This window comes from Rhincodon typus, chromosome 45 (genome assembly GCF_021869965.1).
Source record: "Rhincodon typus isolate 14 chromosome 45, sRhiTyp1.1, whole genome shotgun sequence".
In the NCBI taxonomy this organism is placed as follows: Eukaryota; Metazoa; Chordata; class Chondrichthyes; order Orectolobiformes; family Rhincodontidae; genus Rhincodon; species Rhincodon typus.
Genome location: NC_063376.1, coordinates 1,839,742 through 1,857,521, shown reverse-complemented (window position 1 = coordinate 1,857,521; position 17,780 = coordinate 1,839,742). Strand labels below are relative to the sequence as shown.

At 40.5% G+C, this 17,780-nt stretch overlaps 2 protein-coding genes across 3 annotated transcripts in view; one reads left to right on the top strand and one right to left on the bottom strand.

Annotated features, from left to right (window-relative positions):
* Positions 1-6,978: 6,978 nt before the first annotated feature.
* Positions 6,979-11,659, bottom strand: LOC109927447 (zona pellucida sperm-binding protein 3-like). 2 transcript variants are annotated; one of them, XM_048620251.1, is made up of 9 exons: positions 11,170-11,659; positions 10,866-10,981; positions 10,686-10,789; positions 10,403-10,580; positions 10,199-10,262; positions 7,957-8,048; positions 7,789-7,889; positions 7,382-7,528; positions 6,979-7,306 (listed from the first exon to the last, which is right to left on the bottom strand). In XM_048620251.1, exons 1-9 carry the CDS (start codon positions 11,545-11,547, stop codon positions 7,164-7,166), a joined length of 1,323 nt encoding a protein of 440 aa, XP_048476208.1. In that variant the 5' UTR covers positions 11,548-11,659; the 3' UTR covers positions 6,979-7,163. The 2 variants fall into 2 exon arrangements, with proteins under 2 accessions (XP_048476208.1, XP_048476207.1); XM_048620250.1 differs by having other exon boundaries at positions 10,199-10,316; positions 11,170-11,600.
* A 2,818-nt stretch (positions 11,660-14,477) lies between these two features.
* The window catches only part of LOC109910401 (arf-GAP with coiled-coil, ANK repeat and PH domain-containing protein 2-like), an 86,032-nt gene continuing 82,729 nt past the window's right edge, over positions 14,478-17,780 (top strand). The window contains exon 1 of the mRNA XM_048620017.1: positions 14,478-14,692. Coding sequence (XP_048475974.1) covers positions 14,640-14,692 — 53 coding nt within the window. The 5' untranslated portion in view covers positions 14,478-14,639. The remainder of the gene's footprint in view (positions 14,693-17,780) is intronic.

The window sequence follows — 17,780 nt, the reverse complement described above, 5'->3', positions numbered from 1 at the left end:
TACGAGTAAGCATCTTTTCCACGCCCACCTTGTCAAGACCGTTCAGGATCTTGAACACCAGTGAAATCATTCCTTGCTCTTCTGAACTCTTTAGCCTTCTTAATTACTTGCTGTTTCTACATGCAAAAATTTTGATTTGTATTGGAACATCTAGATCTCTGCACATCTGAATTCTAGTCATTTTCTAATGATTAGTCTGCTTTTTTTATTCTTCCTGCCAAAGAGGAGAAATTCACATTTTTCCATATTACACTCCATCTCATTTTTGTCTGCTCACTCAGCCTATTGAGGTCAGTCTGCATCCTTGTCATCTTCAACTTACTTTCCTAATAATCTTGGTCAGCTCCAAACAGCCACCATACCTTCAATCCCCTTATCCAAGTTGTTGATATAAACTTGGAAATGTTAGGGCCCAGGACCCACTTGTCACATTCTGCCAATTTGCAAAAGAATTTATGCATACTGTTTTCTGCCAGCCAATCTTCTATCCATACCAACCTAAACTGAATCTTACCCCTATACCATGAGCTACTACTTTGGACAAGACCATTGTGGAACCTTAAATCTTTTTTGGAATTTCAAATACACAGAACATTAAACGACTCCCCTTTATCCAGCACATGTTATTCCTTCAAAAGAATTCAAATAAGTCTGGCAGACTTGACTGTGCCCAGTTATATCCTCAATTGTTTCTGAAACCTTTCCCATCACATGCACCAAGCTAACAGACCTATATTTTCTTGGTTTGTCTCCCTCTATTCTTGAAAGAAACAATATTTGCTACTTGCCTGAATTTTTTTTGGAACATTAACACCAATCTCATTAGCCCCCCCTGAAGATCCTAGGAGGATGGCTAAACCTCCTGGATGCCTATCAAGCTGGAGCTTGATAGTTTGCCAAGTCTGGCTCCCTAGTAATTCTAATTTCACCAAGTTGCTCTTCCTCCAGCTTCCAGATTTACAAGTATTACAAGTGTTAATATTTTTGTATGCTCTACAGTGATGAGAAGCAAAATATTTTGTTACATCAGACATTTCTTTATTATCCAATTTAAACTCCCCATTCTACCCCCAGAGGACTTGCATTCATTTTACTTTCTTCCCCTCTTAGATACACTTAGAATTTCTTGTAATTGGTTTTATATTTCTAGTTAACTACATGCTGTAATTCATCCTGAATAACCTTTTAGTCAAGACAGGAATTCAGAGATAATTCCTCATTACTTAAGTACAAAAGAGAAAAAGCTTAGATTATATAAAATAAGGTTTGGTAGTAAAACATGACAATTCTCCAAGCTTTGATCTTTTAAAGAACTTGTTAGCACCTGAATTCCATGAGAAAGGACTTGAAAAGTATTTGAGTGCCTTTGGGTAACCTTTAGAGTCTCAGTTACATAGCTTATGGAGAGATGTAGCAGAATTGGGTGGCAAGGCCCATTTCAATAGAGATCATTTTGATCCACTGTTTATGCTTTTAAAAAGTGGCCTCATTGCTGCCTGACCAGTGTTTAATGTAATGCCAATTGATGAGGATGATACTACCAATACCTTGTGAATATATTCAAGGGAGCAAGGGATAAACCAGGGTAGTCAACCTAACCTGTTAGTGAAGCTATTGGAACCAATTCTGAGGGACAATTAATCTGCATTTGGAGAGGCAGGGATTGATTGAGAATAATCAACATTGTTTTAAAGGGAGGTCATGTTTGACCAACTTGATCCCACCTGGTCCAGAAGTGGGAACATCTGGACAGGTTTATTAGAAACTAGATATTTAAAAGCAGGCAGGCATGGTGGGTTGATTAGCCTCATCCTATGCTGTAAAATGGATTCTCTGGTTTTAATTCAGTCTGAGCTGAGTGGACTTTGTCATTTTAAGACTAAATGAGATTGTGGCGTTGGTAGTGTCCCTACTTAGCCAGTTGACCTTGGTTCAAGTGCCACCTGCTCCCAAGGTGGGTAATAACCTTGGAAACAGGTTGACTAGAAAACTGATTTTTTTTTTTTAAAAAAAGAATCAGTGGGATACCATGGGTGATTTGGTGACACATTCAGTTGTGAGAATACTTCTGGATATAGGAAAAGAATCAATGGGATAAAATGGCTTGTAGCCCAGTGGTAGGTGTCCCCACTCAAGTTAGAAGGCCTGAGTTGAAGTTCCACTTGCTCCAGGATTGGGAATTAAAACAGGCAGATTAGAAAACCTTGGAAGCCTGGATCCAGATGCTCCTCACCCTTTTAGCTGTAAAAACAAGATTATGGTCTACACCCTGTTTGCAATCACTTGGTACTCTTCTAGGTTAAATGAAGTTAACTCAATGTTAGAATGTCAATCTATATTGGCTATACTTAGGCAGAATACTGTAATCAGGTTAATCAATTAGTGCTTTCTTTCAGATTATAAGTGACTTAGTTTAGCTATAAAAAGTGCTATCTTCAAAAGTTTCCCACTAACCTTACAATTCCTCCCCTGGAGGTTGGAAAGGCTCAATAATTCTCTTGTATAGCAGTTGTAAATACAATTCTAACATCAACATTTTATCACCTATTTGCATGCTCTAAGTTAGCTTAAAGTAGAAGCTTGGCTCCATGTGGGATCAGTCCTGTGTTTAAATTACAGGTGACATCACATGTAAATGTTTGTGTGAAGCTAAGGATAGCTCACTTAATTACTTTTACCCCACATTTAAAAAAGTGACCAATTCCAAGTTCTCATGCTGTTCAATTACATTTGGAGGAGCTGATGCAAAAGATTATGGTCCTGATCCTACTGATTTTAAATACTTTCCATACTATCTCTGAAAGGGAGCCATCATTCTTTATCTTTAAAAAATGTAATTGTAACTAAACAAGTCAGTGGCCATACTATTGAGGAAATGGAGTCTCAAATATTATTTTTGAGATGTGCAAGTCATTAAAAACACTTCCTTGGAATCATTTGCTTTTATAGGACAAGATCTTACTTTCTCACCCCTTTGCCTTAAAAAGGTTAAAGTATGATCAAGAACATTAAGTGATGACCTGCTTAAATCACCTACATTTGTATAATTGAGATTTCAGTTTATCCATTTGTCTTAAAATTCAGCATATCCTATTGTCCATAATCTGAAATAATATCAACTCAGATTTATGCTCTTAATTTGGTTTTGTTCAAGTTCCTCACTTATAGATCACCACTCAATACTATTATTGTATATGGACTCAATTCTCCAGCTCTCCCTTAATCTGCATTCATCTTGAGGATACACACAAGCATACTCAGCCTTTAATTGTTCAAATCCAAATTTCCCTCATTGTTTTTAAATTGTGCTCACTTCAGCCTTTATCAATTTGATTAACTTCATCTGATTAAGGAAATAGCTGAAGGCACTGGATATTGCAAAGGCTACACAGGCCTGGACACCATTCCAGTAGTCGTATTGAAGATTTGGGCTCCAGAGCTATAACTGGTGTCTACCAGCAATTGGTAAGGTTGTTCAGGTATGACCCATTTACAAAAAAGGACAAATCAATGCAACCAATTACCACTCCACTCTACTCAGTAGGGATCATTAACAGTTACTTAGTAATAATCTCCTCTTGGATGTTCATTTTGGTTCTACTAGTGCCACACAGCCCTGACCTCAATACAGCCTTGTTTCAAAAATGGATAGAGCTGAACTCCAGAAGTTACGTGAGTGACTGCTTTGACACCAAGGCAGCTTTTGACCAAGTGTGGCATCAGGGAGCCCTAGCAAAACTAGAATCAATGAGGGGGTAAATTCTCTGCTGGATGGAGTCATACCTAGCACAAAGGAAGAGGGTTTGTGGTTGGGGGATCAGTCACCTCAGGTCCAGAGCAAAATCTTGGAGATAAATTTAGTTTTCTAGGCCCACCTTCAGCTGCTTCAGTAGCCTTCTCACCATTTTAAGGTCAGAAGTGGGGATGGTCACTGATTGTACAATGTTCAGCACCATTCACAACTCTCCAGATACTGAACAGCCTATGACCAAAATGTTGCAAGGCCTGAACAATATCTAGAGTTGGGCTTAGAAGTGGCAAGCAAGATTCATGCCACACAAGTACTGTCCAAGAGAATCTAACCTTTGAAACTTGACATTGTGGCATTACCATCACTGAATCCCCACTAACACCACTCTGGGGTTACCATTAACCAGGAACAGAATGGGCTGGTCACAGTGGCTACAAGAGCAGGTCAGACACAAGGAATTCTGCAGGAAGTAACTTGCCTTCTGACTCCCCAAAACCCATCCACTATTCAATTTAAAAAGGGACTTGAGGAGCAGCTTTTTCCACAGGGTAGTTTGTATGTGGAATGAATTGCCAGATGCAATGGTAGATGCATGCAGTGTTACAACATTTAAAGACATTTGGACAGGTACAGGAATCAGCAAGGTTTAGGGATGAGCTAAAAGCAGGAAAGTGGGACTAGTTTATTTGGGGAAGCTTAGTCAGCATAGAGGAGTTGGACTGAAAGGTCTTTTTCTATACTGTAAAATCACAAATAAAGTACTAGGCAGGTAATTCAAGCCAATGCTAAATAAATGTGAACAGGACTAAATGTCAATACTAGACTTAATGAAATATCTTATGCACAGAGTATTTGTTATAAAGTGAACTAGTTGTGTAAATAGATATAAGCATAATAGGGTTGGGGTTGCAGAGATGTGGCTACAAGGTGACCAGGAATGGGAACTTTTTTTTTAGTTCACAGGATGAAGGTATCAGTGGCTAGGCCACCATTTATTGCCCATCCCAAATTGTCTGGAGGGCAGTTAAGAGTCATGAAATCACATTTGGCCAGACCAGGTACAATGGTGGTTTCCTTCCCTAAAAAGTTGGTGAACCAGACTGATAACTGACCCCAAGGCAGTTTTTTTAGGAACAAGAGGAAATGGAGTTGGGTAACATTGATGATTAAAGAGGACATTCATACTGTAGTGAAGATAGATATTAGATCCAGTGAAGTTGAATCTGTATGGGTTGAACTTAACATTAAAGGGGCAGAAAATGACATTAGTAGTGCTGAGGAAGACATTAAACATGAAATTTCAGCCATGAGCAATAAAGGTACAGCTGTAATTTTGAGTGACTTAATCTGCAAATAGATTAGACAAATCAAATCAAAAAAATACCATAGAAAGGAAATTATTGCAGTGTGCATTAGATGGTTTTCTGGACCAATACATTGAGGAAGCAACTAGCAAGGTCATAAATGGTGTAAAGTGAGCAAGGAAATAATTGGTTATTTAGCCGAGAGGCCCCTCAGGGAAGTGTGACTATGGTATTATAGACGCATTATCATGGAGTACAACAGTGGATCCTGAGATTAAGGTCCTGAATCTTAACCAGAAACTACATCAGTATGTATACATTGAGGCATGAGCTGTTCATGATAGATAGGGAACTTAAACAATTATGGCAGATGAGCAATGACAAATATTTAGAGTGCATGGAGGAACTGCAACAGTTGCTTATCTGTTTAGCACAAATAACATGAGGAAGGTAGCTAGACCGTGGCCAACAAGGAAAATTGGAGATGCTTAGATCCAAAGGGCATACAAATTGACCAAGAGCAACAGACCTGAGGACTGGGAACAGTTTAGAATTCTGCAAAGGACAAGGGTATTGAATGAGGGGAAAAAATTATATAGAGTACAAATGAGCTTGCAGGGAGCATACTTACAGAAGCTTTAGTGTGAAGAGAAAAGAGGAGATAATTTAGGTCTGTTACAATAGGGAACAGAGTTGGTATATTTTGGTCTCTTTACAAGAAGAACAAATGCTTAAAATCATGAGGGGTATAGATAAGGTGAATGGCAAGTGTCTTTTCCTTAGGCTGGGGGATTTCAAGACTAAGGGGTATATTTAAGGAGAGGAGAAAGATTTAAAGGACAAGGGGCAAATATCCCCCAGTGGTTAGTGTGGAATGAACTGCCAGAGGAAACAGTGGATGTGGGCATAGTCACCAGTTGGTTACCACAGGGATCAGTGTTTGGACTCCAGCTATAGTAATGACTTAGATGAGGGAACTAAAGCAAATATTTCCATATTTGGAGACAACAAATCTGGGTGGGAGGGTGAATTGTGAGCAGGATGCAGAGAAGCTTCAATATGATTTAGACATTGAGTGGGCAAACATATGGTAGATGAAGTTAATATGAATAAGTGTGCAGTCATCTGTGGCAGCAAAATAGGAAGGTAATCTTCTCTATGGCAAGAGATTAGGAAAGAGGCAGTGCAACAAGACACTGTCCTTGTACAGTTGCCAAAAGTATACAGGTGTAACTGCTGAAGGCAAATGATATGCTGGTCTTCCTAGCAAGAGGATTTGAATACATGAATGTCTTGCTGCAATTGTATAGGGCACTGGTAAGACCACATGTGGAGTAAGGTCTGTAGTTTTATTCTTGGGGAAAGATATGGGCAGACCCTTTAGGATGGAGAAGTTTCTTCACCCAGACAGTAGTGATTCTATGGAATTCTGTCACAGCAATGGTTGAAACCAATCCACCATAGTTAAGAAAGTGTTAGATATGGCTTAGGTTTAAAAGGGATCAAAGCATATAGACCAACAGCAGGAACACAGTACTGAGTAGGATGATAAGCCATGATCATATTGAATGGTGCATCAGATTTGAAGAGCTGAATGGCATTCTCCTACTCCTATTTTCTAGGAGTTTGTGGCCACTTCAGGGTAGTCTACTGCAACAAGTGGCTAGAGGTCAAACAAGTTATGGTTCCTCATCTGATAGAAACCAACATGATTGTATGGGACTTTCCCCACAGACATCACTTGTGCTGTGTACAAGTAGGCAACAAAGGTTTGCACGGAAAACTGCTTGGATGTTTCAGTGTGAATAAAAGAAAAATCAATTCAGTGCACTAAGTATTATAAAACAAAGCACATGTTCTGCAGACCACACCTACAAAGGCCATTCCATGGTATCTACACTGGCTAAAAAATGTTACTCTGGATCAGTCTCCAAAAAAGAACAATTTAATTAACATATTAAATTTAAAATGACATGGTCACTGTTGTACAGCCAGAGGTCAAACGTTCTAGATAGAGCTGATGAGTGATGCCTTGATGACATTTCCTCCACAGTTGAAAATTGCTTCTTTGTTGATCTTGATTTGCTCAGGGTCATACAAGCCCAGGGCTAAATGGAGGGCTTGATTAGCTTGTTGTACAGATTGAAAATGGTCAGAGATCCACAGATTATAATCCCTCCTACCACCAAACCTGATAGCATCAGAGCCACAGCTCCTACTACTCCCACTACGATCTTCAGGTCCACACCATCTGCAGAAAACAAGTTGTTGGTTAGTTCTTGGCTTACTCAAATCTTCCCTGTACTAAGTGATTCTAGATCCTTACTGTGCTCAGGAGTTCCTTGTCCATTTGATATATTCTGGTTTTCAGTTTGCATTCTAGGAGCAAAGTCTGCAGACTCAGAAGCCAGGATTACCAAGGGTCCCATCTGAATTTCACCTTTCCTTAATTGGTCATCCTGAGATTGAAACACTAAACAGTGTGTGTTTATATGACATTTAACAGTTGAAATGCTGAAGTGTTGATGCAATCAGATGAAATTGGGAGTCAGTTAGCTGGATTGCTGATTTGCAGCAGAGTAACAAAAATGGCTTGGGATCATTACCTACAACAGTTGCCTTCTCAACCTTACCCCTTCCCCAAGCTATGATAACCCTCAGATTAAGCCAGTCATCTCATAACTTTAAACACCAAGGTAAAACAATAAAATATCCTGTCCCAGAAATACATACCAGCTGTTCTCTGCTGAAAGCCAACATTTCCTCTGCTGCCTCTGCAGTTCCCATGGTCACAGCACTGACAAATTTCATTCGATCCCTCTACAGAGATCCACCTGTGAAAGGGCAATTTTTCAGGTTGCTATCAATAATTTGTGGAGAAACCAGAGGTGAGGTACTTACTCATTTTCCGGTTTCTGGAAGAAGCAAGCTTTGTTGGCTGGATCTGGCACACTACCTATCTCAGTGACTTTTAAATTACAGGTGATGAAGACCTGCAATAAAAATCTCAGATCAGGAGATGCTATGATACTGTAAACTTCAAAACATTAACTGTTCAGAGATCAAAAGAAACAGCAATAACACTTTCTGGAATAACTTTTCCAGAGACAAAACAGACAATGAGAACTGCCTAAAGAAATTAAGAACAATGTTAACTAACCATCCTGGAAGCAACATAAACTGATTCCTAGAAGGGAGGAGATAACACTACTTGATACCCTGCCACCTCATGTCAAATGGGCAATTAAGATTCCCTCAGGACATCCCTGTAATTAAACCCTTTGTCTGCAGAAGGAAACTGGTGTCGAGCAGACAGTTAATGCCAAATCTAACAAGGAACAGGGAAATTATCAGAGGACAAGTTACAGACTTGCCTCCAGAAGTGGAATCAATGCTGTGGATGAACGAATCGAAAAGGATCAATGTCATGTCAAACTTCACAAGCCAAAATTCCATTAAGAATTCAACTTCAGGATTCTTTAGCAGAACTTCAAAGAACACGGCACAAGGACAACCAGAGACAGACCCTGTTGGTTTGACTAAACTATTAACCAATTAAGTGGCATTTAGCAACATGGAGGGGAGGCTTAGCTTGCTCACTTGAGTGGTCTTGTTTGCCTTATGCAAACAAACAGTTATGTTTTCTTATTTGATTGTAAAATTTCATAGAGCCAATTCAAAATGTAGTTTGTGGCAATTTAAAGACATGCAACTCCAAGTTGGATGACTCAAGTTTTACCCATTACTCCCAATCCATGTCAACTACCAAAAAATCCCTGAAAATAATCCCTTCCCTAAAATATTAGGGATATGGGACTGGATGTGTGCAGAATTAGACAGATGACTTAAAAATGGTGGTGAGGACCTGGAGATGAGAATCCCACTCCATTTTGCCATGGGGGTGGGGGAGGTGGGGAAAGGAGGAGGCGGCAGCAGCAGGGTGTGGATCACAAGTCAAAAACTCCCAACTCAGCCTGACCATTTGAAGTGTGTTCCATTCAAAGAGCCCATTTTCAATAGTCAGTGGGCCTTAACCAGAGCGGGAGCCACAATTACATCAAACACCCTTGGAGGGCAGATCAGGTCTGTTTCAATGGATCATGATCCAAAGTGGGCTGGGATTTAAAAATGCTGAATCACATCTTACTGATTAACAAACACCCCCATTGGACTTTCATCAGCCAACCGATAAAAACATCTGGTGAAAAACATCTGTTCCTGCAATTTTAATCAAGATACTTGCTGACATTAATGGTTATAACAGCTGAGGTCATTATGAATACTATGTTTTTGTAATTTTGCTCTGCCATCAGCTAGGTTCGGAAAGTTTTAATGAGGCCATGGAGGGAATAACTTTGACATTGTTAAAAACAAACTTGCATTTAAACTTTAAACACATGAAACTTGGAATGAATTTAATATTCTATGAACTGAATTCCCCACCCCCCAGGGCATTCATTCTTGACATGTTCAATTAAATTTTAGAACTTTAACATTTTATTTTTATACGAGTCCAGAAGGCTGCCTGTCATGAATATGGAAAAGTTACTGTGCAGGTAGCATAGTGCAAATTGAATAGTAAGGCGGCCTGAGTGCTTAAGGCAATTTTGACAATGTTTGAGATCTGAGGCAAGCCTTCTAACCAACCCATCTCAGCATGCAATCATCCACATGCTGCCTACACTTCTTAGTGGGCTTACAATCCCACCCACCATTAGCAAAAATTTGGGCATTAGAGTCCTTTAAACCCAAGCAGTCTGCCAAATCAGGAAGTTTCCTGATTCTAGTGACAGTAAGACAACATCTCCCTATCAACAGAAAGCAACCACTTCATGGCACCAAGTCCATAGTAAACCAACCATTACCAATCTCCCACTATTATTAAAGCCCTGGAAGTTTACTTCTCACTGTTATTTATGTAGCTTTTGCAAACTACTTTTGAAGCTGCTCAGCTTTTCAGCCAGTGCATCGTTGATCAGCTCTGTATCCTCTAGTTACTAGACTTCTGAATAGTGGAACATTGTTTCTCCTTACCTCAACAAGCCCCTGAATTGAGCTGTTCAATTCAACCCCAACTTCTACATGGAGAGCAATCCCAGCAGTACATTGCTCTGGAGGTGTTAGTTAACTCAGATGATCTTACCAAACTTCTTCCATTCAAAAATCTGAATGCACCCAGGTTGATCTGGAGTGTGTTCTGATGAGCTCTTGGAGACACAAAAGAAGAACAGGAATCACTAGCTCTACTATCCATAAGGCAGCTGGAAAGAATCGGACAGAATACATCAGTGTACTAATAAGATTGTTAGCCTTGGGCTGAAGCATGTTAATTAAAGTACAGCCTCACCCACTGAAATCAATGAGTTGGTATCTGGGAGTAGAATCCTTGTCTGGAGTCAACGTTGCCACACAGTTATCAACATAAAGCCGCAATGGTTCGTGGCCTATAGTCATGACAGAGGCCTCAATATGGATAAGTTCTCCCAAATAGTAGACATTTGATACACGCTCTGCATCCCACTTATCTGTAAAGTGGGAGAAAAAGCCAAAGGTACTACAGGCACTTCAGTTTAAACTCAACTAGTTTCTGAAATTCCAGCTATCATTTAAACAAGCATCTTGGTCCTTACCATTCATCTGTCGCAGGGAATACGACAAAAATCCTCCACCATTCGAGAGTGATTTAAAGGGGAGCCAAGTGGGCCAGACAGCTTGACTGTTAACATCATCCTTCCTACCAGGAGGAAAGACCATCAACTTCCAATTTACACTGAAAACCAGAACAGACACAAGGTCCTAGGAAATATTACCTGGGGTAATGGCATTCAATGAGGGCAATGTCTAAACTAGTTCGCACAATGGCCAGCCTAGGTTCCTTTAGCATATAGTACAGGTGGGTAGAGTAGAGGAGATGGTGCTCAGTGACCTGAAAAGTAGTAACTGTTAATAACATTAGTGGTAACATTAGTTAAGAATCTAAAACACAAATAAAAAGAGCAAGTAATTTGCTTCTTACTATTCCCCTAAAAAGGAAAAACTACAGAGAGAAAGGAAAGTAAAAAGGCAAGACAAAACAAAACATATTGATAGAGTGGAATTGGTAGACTATCTTACCATTACAAGATTAGTGCCACAGTCAGAGAGATGATAGTAGAAGAGCACAATATTCATCCAAGTGTCTACGTGTGTGAAGGGGCACCCTAGAGGCCCTAGGGTCAAATCTACAGCCTGGATTAAGTGGCCATTTCCAAATAGGTCTAGCTTGGCTACCACCAGTAATGCCTGCTTCCCACACAGAGCCACAATAGCATGCAATGAGGAGGAGTGGGAAACACTTGTAATAGTGGCAAGAACCCAATCACTAGGAATTGGGTCAGGAGCAGGGGTCACCTTGAACCTGCCCTTCAGAATCTTTTGTTGTATTAAGTATTCACTATGATTACAACAAACTACTCCAACTGAAAAAAGTACTAAAAACAAGGACCACATCATTAACCACCCTTCCTACACACTGCTAAATACAAATAGCCAGCAAATTATAATTTGTTTGCTTATATTCAGCTCAACCCACAATAACCCTCCCATTTCTTATCCAATAGGAAGTTTCTAAAGAATATACAGCCATTAGAATCAATTATAATAATCACATGTTTTAGCATCATCTGTCCTGCTAATGTCATTCTGTCCAAGAGCTCAAATTAGGACCATGATGGGTGAGTTTCCCCTTTCAGTTACTTTAATAAAAATTATTAAATCATCACATGGGAACATTTAAGAACTTAAGCAATTAAATGGCCCCACAGTATTAAATTTAAAATTATGATAAAGCACGAGCAATGTGCCTCAATGACTACCAGCCAGTGGCTCTGAGCTTAATAATCATGAAGTGCTTTGAGAGGCTTGTCACGGCTCACATCAACTCCAGTCTCCCAACCTACCTCAATTTGCTTACCAATGTAGCAGGTCCACAGCTGTTAACATTTCCCTAGCCCTTTACTCATCCCTGGAACACCTGGACAATGAAGACACCTACGTCAGACTCTAGCTCATTGACTACAACTCCACCTTCAACACCATTATCCCCCTCCAGACTGATCTCAAAACTGCGTGACCTTGGTCTCGGCTTCGGCCTCTGCAACTGGATCCTCAGCTTTCTGACCCATAGGCCACAATCAGTGAGGATAGGTAACTGCACCTCCTCCATGATAACACTCAACACTGGAGCCCCTCAAGAATGTGTCCTCGGCCTCCTACTGTACTCCCTGTACACCCACAACTGTGTTGTCAATTTCTGAACAAATGCCATCTACAAGTTCGCTAACAAGACCACCGTAGTGGGACAGATATCTAACAACAAGGAGTCATAATATAGATGGGAGATAGAGGGCTTGGTGACGTGGTGTGATGAGAACAACCTCTCTCTCAACATCAGCAAAACTAAAGAACTGACCATTGACTTCAGAAAGAAAGGAGGAGAACATGCCCCCATCTACATCGATAGAACTGTGGTTGAGAGGGTGAAGAGCATCAAGTTCCTCAGAGTGAAAATAACCAACAAACTGTCCTGAACTTCCCATGTGGATACGATGGTCAAAAAGGCACAACAACACCTCTTCTTCCTGAGGCTGCTCAGGAAATTTTGCCGTGTCCATAATGACCCTCACCAACTTCTATAAATGCACCATAGAAAGGATACTGTGTGGGTGCATAATGGCCTGATATGCCAATTTCTCTGCCCAGGACTGTAAGAAACTACAGAAAATGGTGTGCACAGCCTAGACCATCGTGGAAGCCAATCTTCCATCCATGGACTCCATTTACATGGCTCGCTGCTGCGGTAAGACTGCCAATATCATCAAAGACCCATCACACCCCAGTAATGATCTCCGACAACCTCTTCCATCAGGCAGAAGATACAGAAGCCTGAACACACGCACCAGCAGGTTCAGGAACAGCTTCTTCCCAGCCGTTATTAGAGTGATGAATGGACTCTCTAGCCTGAAACAATGCTGATCTTGCTAACGTTGATCTCACTTAGTGCACGCCTCGTGCAATGTAACCTGTACGCCTCTGTCTAACTCTTTTTATAATCTCTGATCTATACATCCTTGCTTACTATAATCTGCCTGTACTGCTCGTAAACAAAGCTTTTCACTGTACTTCTGCACATGCAACAATAAATCAATCAATCGATAAAGTTAACTGCAGATCCTTATCAAATAATTCTGTTTATTAAATCTACTATGCCCTCCTATTCTGGGCAAGTGAACACCGACATAGCTATAGAATTAAAGCAGGTGGGCAGCTTGGTCAAATACCCGTTTTCTGCTCTCTGTCTGGGCTCTTTGGGTGGCCATCATGGTGAGCCCAGGGACTGATCCATGAAGAGTTGGTCTCCATACGTGGCCAGCCAAATGTCAGGAGTATGAGACTGAACACCTACATTGCGGCAAAAATGCCGGAAACAGTAAGGAATCTCAAATCCTCTCCTTTAAAGCCACATTTCTCATTATGGCGGATGGAATTGGGGCAGGTTGAGGTTAGTGCATTTTCATCTGCTCCACTGAAATCGGATTTGGAGTCCCTGATATCTGGAACCGGAAACAGTGGATATTAGGAACAGTGGGGATTAGACTAGGGAATAGGCCTATTCTCAGTACATTTCTCGTGAATAACCAGAGTACCACTTTGAAGATCTGAGGGCTGCAGATATGGTCCCAAGACACCTTGAGAATGGTATTTGTTGGGGTGTCAAGTTCCTTTTGGAAGGTGAAGGAGCAAAGAGTGGTGATTTGCCCCTGTTATGCACAGAGGCAGCTGTCAGTGAAAAGACTTACTAACAGCCAGGAATTCTTTCAGCACTCTACTACAATTAGCTAATTGAGTTGGACAAAAAAAGTTTGTGCACTGCTGTCACTGATGGAATCAGCCCCGGCAGGTCACAAATTACAACATCTCACACCAATAAATGAGACAAATTAATTTTAGCACTCCATTCCATGGAGTTGTTTGGTGGGGACAATGTAGAAGGATCCTGAAGAAGGGTAATACTTGAAATACTGATTGCTCCTTTCCTCCAGATGCTGCCTGGCGTGCTGTGTTCTTCCAGCCTCCTGTTTGTCTCCATTGGATTACAGCATGTGCAGTTTTTTTTTGTCTCTTGAGGGGCTTTTCCTCTGATTACAACCTGCGCTGTACCTTCTCAATGGGGGCTGTTTGTTGACCCTGTTCCCAGTCTCCCAGTACTGACATCATTCATTCAAATGAGTTTGGAGAAGGATGTTGACTGACTAGACCCTGGTGTAGTAAACGCCAAAATGACTAGCTGATTTCCGCAGTGGGTTCAGTAGATGGCAGTCTGTTTGTTCTATCTAAAAATGGTTTGCGCCGTTTTACTAAGTTGATTCTGAACTTTCCAGGATGTGGTTACCAGCCCTGTTCCGCCTACACTACCCTTCCTCTTGCAAGAAATTCAACTGCCTTGAACGCACATTCGAAGCCTTTCTCTGGTGAAGATGTATAGGTATAATTAAAGGCAGAAGATCATTGCTGTTGCCTCTTCATCCCCACATCAGCTGACCAAGATGACCATCTCTGTGGACTTCGAGGAGTGTCTGAAGGACTCCTTAAAGTTCAGGTAGGACCGAGTCATATTCAGCCTCAGGTTAAAAGGTTGATATTCTGGAAGAGGTATGTCGCAACATAACCCACCATCTCTACTGTCCACTACACTCTTTTCATGATGAACTGCTTACTAAATTGTTTCTTGTCCCATAATTCCAAAATTATTTTAAACACTTTAAACCAAATTGTACTAAGATCCACAAATTCATTGGTTTAAAACTAATCACTTGCATAAACCTCCTTCTGGTTCAGATGATCGAACATGAGAAGAGGTTAATCATTGGTTCTCTGACCTCCTAGAATAATAGTATACAGAAGAAGACGGTTCTTGTTGCATAGTGGTAAAGTCCATACCTCTACTCTACCGAGTTCAAGTCCCCTGAGCCAGATGTGGAGCATCTCTGAACAGGTTGATTAATAAATACCTACAGCATTTAAGGTAGTTAATTAGTCCACTGTGCTGGCTCTTTGACAGACTTGAATACTAAATTTTGACAATAGTCTGCTGTACTGTGTTAGACATAAACGAAGCTGTTACCCACTATGCAGTGAAAACTTAACACTTCCACCTGGTTGTTTTGTTGCGTAGTATCTTTCATTGTATTAACTTGTTTGAAGAAATTGATGGAAGTGTCACAAATTGGTCTAGGCTGTAACTTGTGAATCCATTCGAGATTGTGCTGTTGGTCAAAAGCTTGTTCTGCCTGCCAGACAAAACCTGTATCGTCAGAAATATTGTCCTTTGCGTGAGCAGTTAGACTGAGATCTTGTATGCCCTATCAGATGAGATTAGTGATGTTGTGACACTACTGGAAGAGAAGGGGATTTATTCCATGTTGTCCTTGGCCAATATTTCTCCTTCAATCAACACCTGAAAACAAAGAATTTATTCATTATCTCGTTGCTGTTTGCAGGATCTTACTTTATGCAAATCACTATTTAAATGAGTGGCCTCATTTCAAAAGTGGTTTATTAGTTTGAGGGGCTTTGAGTCATCCTTAAGTAGTGAAAGATGCTATAAAAGTACAAGTTTTTTCCTGTCCTTTCCCTATTTGATCAGTCTTTCTTTTGTTAGCATTGCTGTGAACACATTTTTTGTCCAAAACTGCAATTAGACCATCCTGTGCACTCTTCCTTATCAATGCATTGGCTTCTATTTTAGCTCACACTTTACCAGGATGTTAAAGTGTGTGGAACTCCTTACCTGTTTACCCTTTCAATTTTTCAGGCTTCTTACTCATGGCTCATTTGGTGCACCCTGGTTTCTGGGTTCAAGTCATACTCCAGGAACCTGGAGCACAAAAATCAGACTGACAATCACAGTTGCACTGTCACAAGTGCCACTTTTCAAATGAGGTGTTGAACCAAGGTCCCATTTGTCCTGTCAGCTGAACTTAAAAGACTTGTTGGCGCTATGTCAGTGATAGAAATGAGTAATTTCTGGCTGCAAGCTCTGGTTTCGAATGTGGATACAGCTGACCCAGCTCCCTCTATGCCTCCAAGCAGCTGGTAGTGTACACCAGTGGGCCCATCCTGACATCTCAACTTGGCTGATAAACTAAACTAAGTGAGGGTAGCATCAGCTTCATTGGTGTTAGTACAACAGTCCTCAAAGTGCATGAGATCTGGAATAATGGTCTGGAATAAGAGTCAGGCCATCCTAACAAGCAGGCAATGGCTCTGAAGGCAGACAACATTAAGATGTGTGTTACATTCAGGACATTCTCCTGATGAAATGGACTTGTAGGCAGTCACTTCGGATAAGATTGGGACCCTACCACTTATTATCCTATTGTCAGCAAAGAAACCTTCTTTCAAATTAGCTGCTTACAATAGAAGTTACTGGTACATCCAAACCACGGGAAGAGGAGAGAACCTGAAGAAGAGCAGGGGACATCACACTAGTAACCTGACCGAAAGGCTCTGTGACATCTTCCTTGCTGGAATATTCTATCTGTGATCGCAACTAAATAAGCAGAGAATCAATGAATGTACTCAAATGTAAATAAATTAACATTACTTTGGTTATCTACTTCAGACAGGAGTGGAAGCAAGATCTAGTAAACACATTTAATTAATTCTAGAAACATTAGGGACAGAAGAAGGTAACTCTGTTCATTAAGCCTACTGTACCATAAAATTAGGTCATGGTTGATCTACAAATCAACACCATTTACTCACCTCTGGCCCATTTCTCTTTATAGCTTTACTGTAGTCAACATGGAGGTAGATACTTACAGATATTAGGAGACCACATTGCAAGTGAAATTTAATGCAGAGAACGGTGATATTATTCACTTTGATAGGCACACTAAAGGTAGGAATATGAACTAGAAGGTACAATTTTACAGGGGATGCAGAAACTAAGAGATTTGGTACTGTAATGAAATCTTGGAAGATGGCAGGTCTGGTTGAGAAGGCTATTAAAATAAAATGAGATCTTTAACATTATTAATGGGGAAATCAAGTATAAAAGCAAAGAAGTTATGGTAATCCTTTTAAAGTCACAGTTATCACTGCTAGAAGAGTTCATGATAAAAGGAAGGGTGATGGGCAAAAGGACCAAAGATGCCTTTAGGAAATGTTAACTTATGCAGTGAGCTGTCATGATTTGGAATGTTGAAACGGAAAAAAATGTATAGTTCCATGAAGAAAGAGTGGGTGAGTGAATTAATTATGTAGCTCTATGAAATAGTCAGCCAGTTACTCCTAATTCCCCCAACCATTCTCCCATGGCCTGCAATTGTTTTCTCCCAGTAGTTATTCACCTCCCTTTGGAGCTACTGGAATAGTTTTTACTGGAGCAGAGGCCAAAGGAAATTTAACAGCTGCTTTTAAATTATTAACTTGGGAGATTTGTTTATTGTGCTGGGGAAATCCATGACGAGGGACCATCGACTGGAAATTGCAAGTAAGAGAGGCTAGGGAAGAGTAGTTAGGGAAGATGGAGGACATAACAACCGCATAAAAATTTCAAACACACCGAGAAGAAGGCAGAGAGCAAGGCAGTAGGATTAATTTTAGATGTATTCAGAGCTTTGAAGAGAGCACACACATGGAATTCATTTTTTGTATTGACACAGGATTATTTGAGAAGTGAC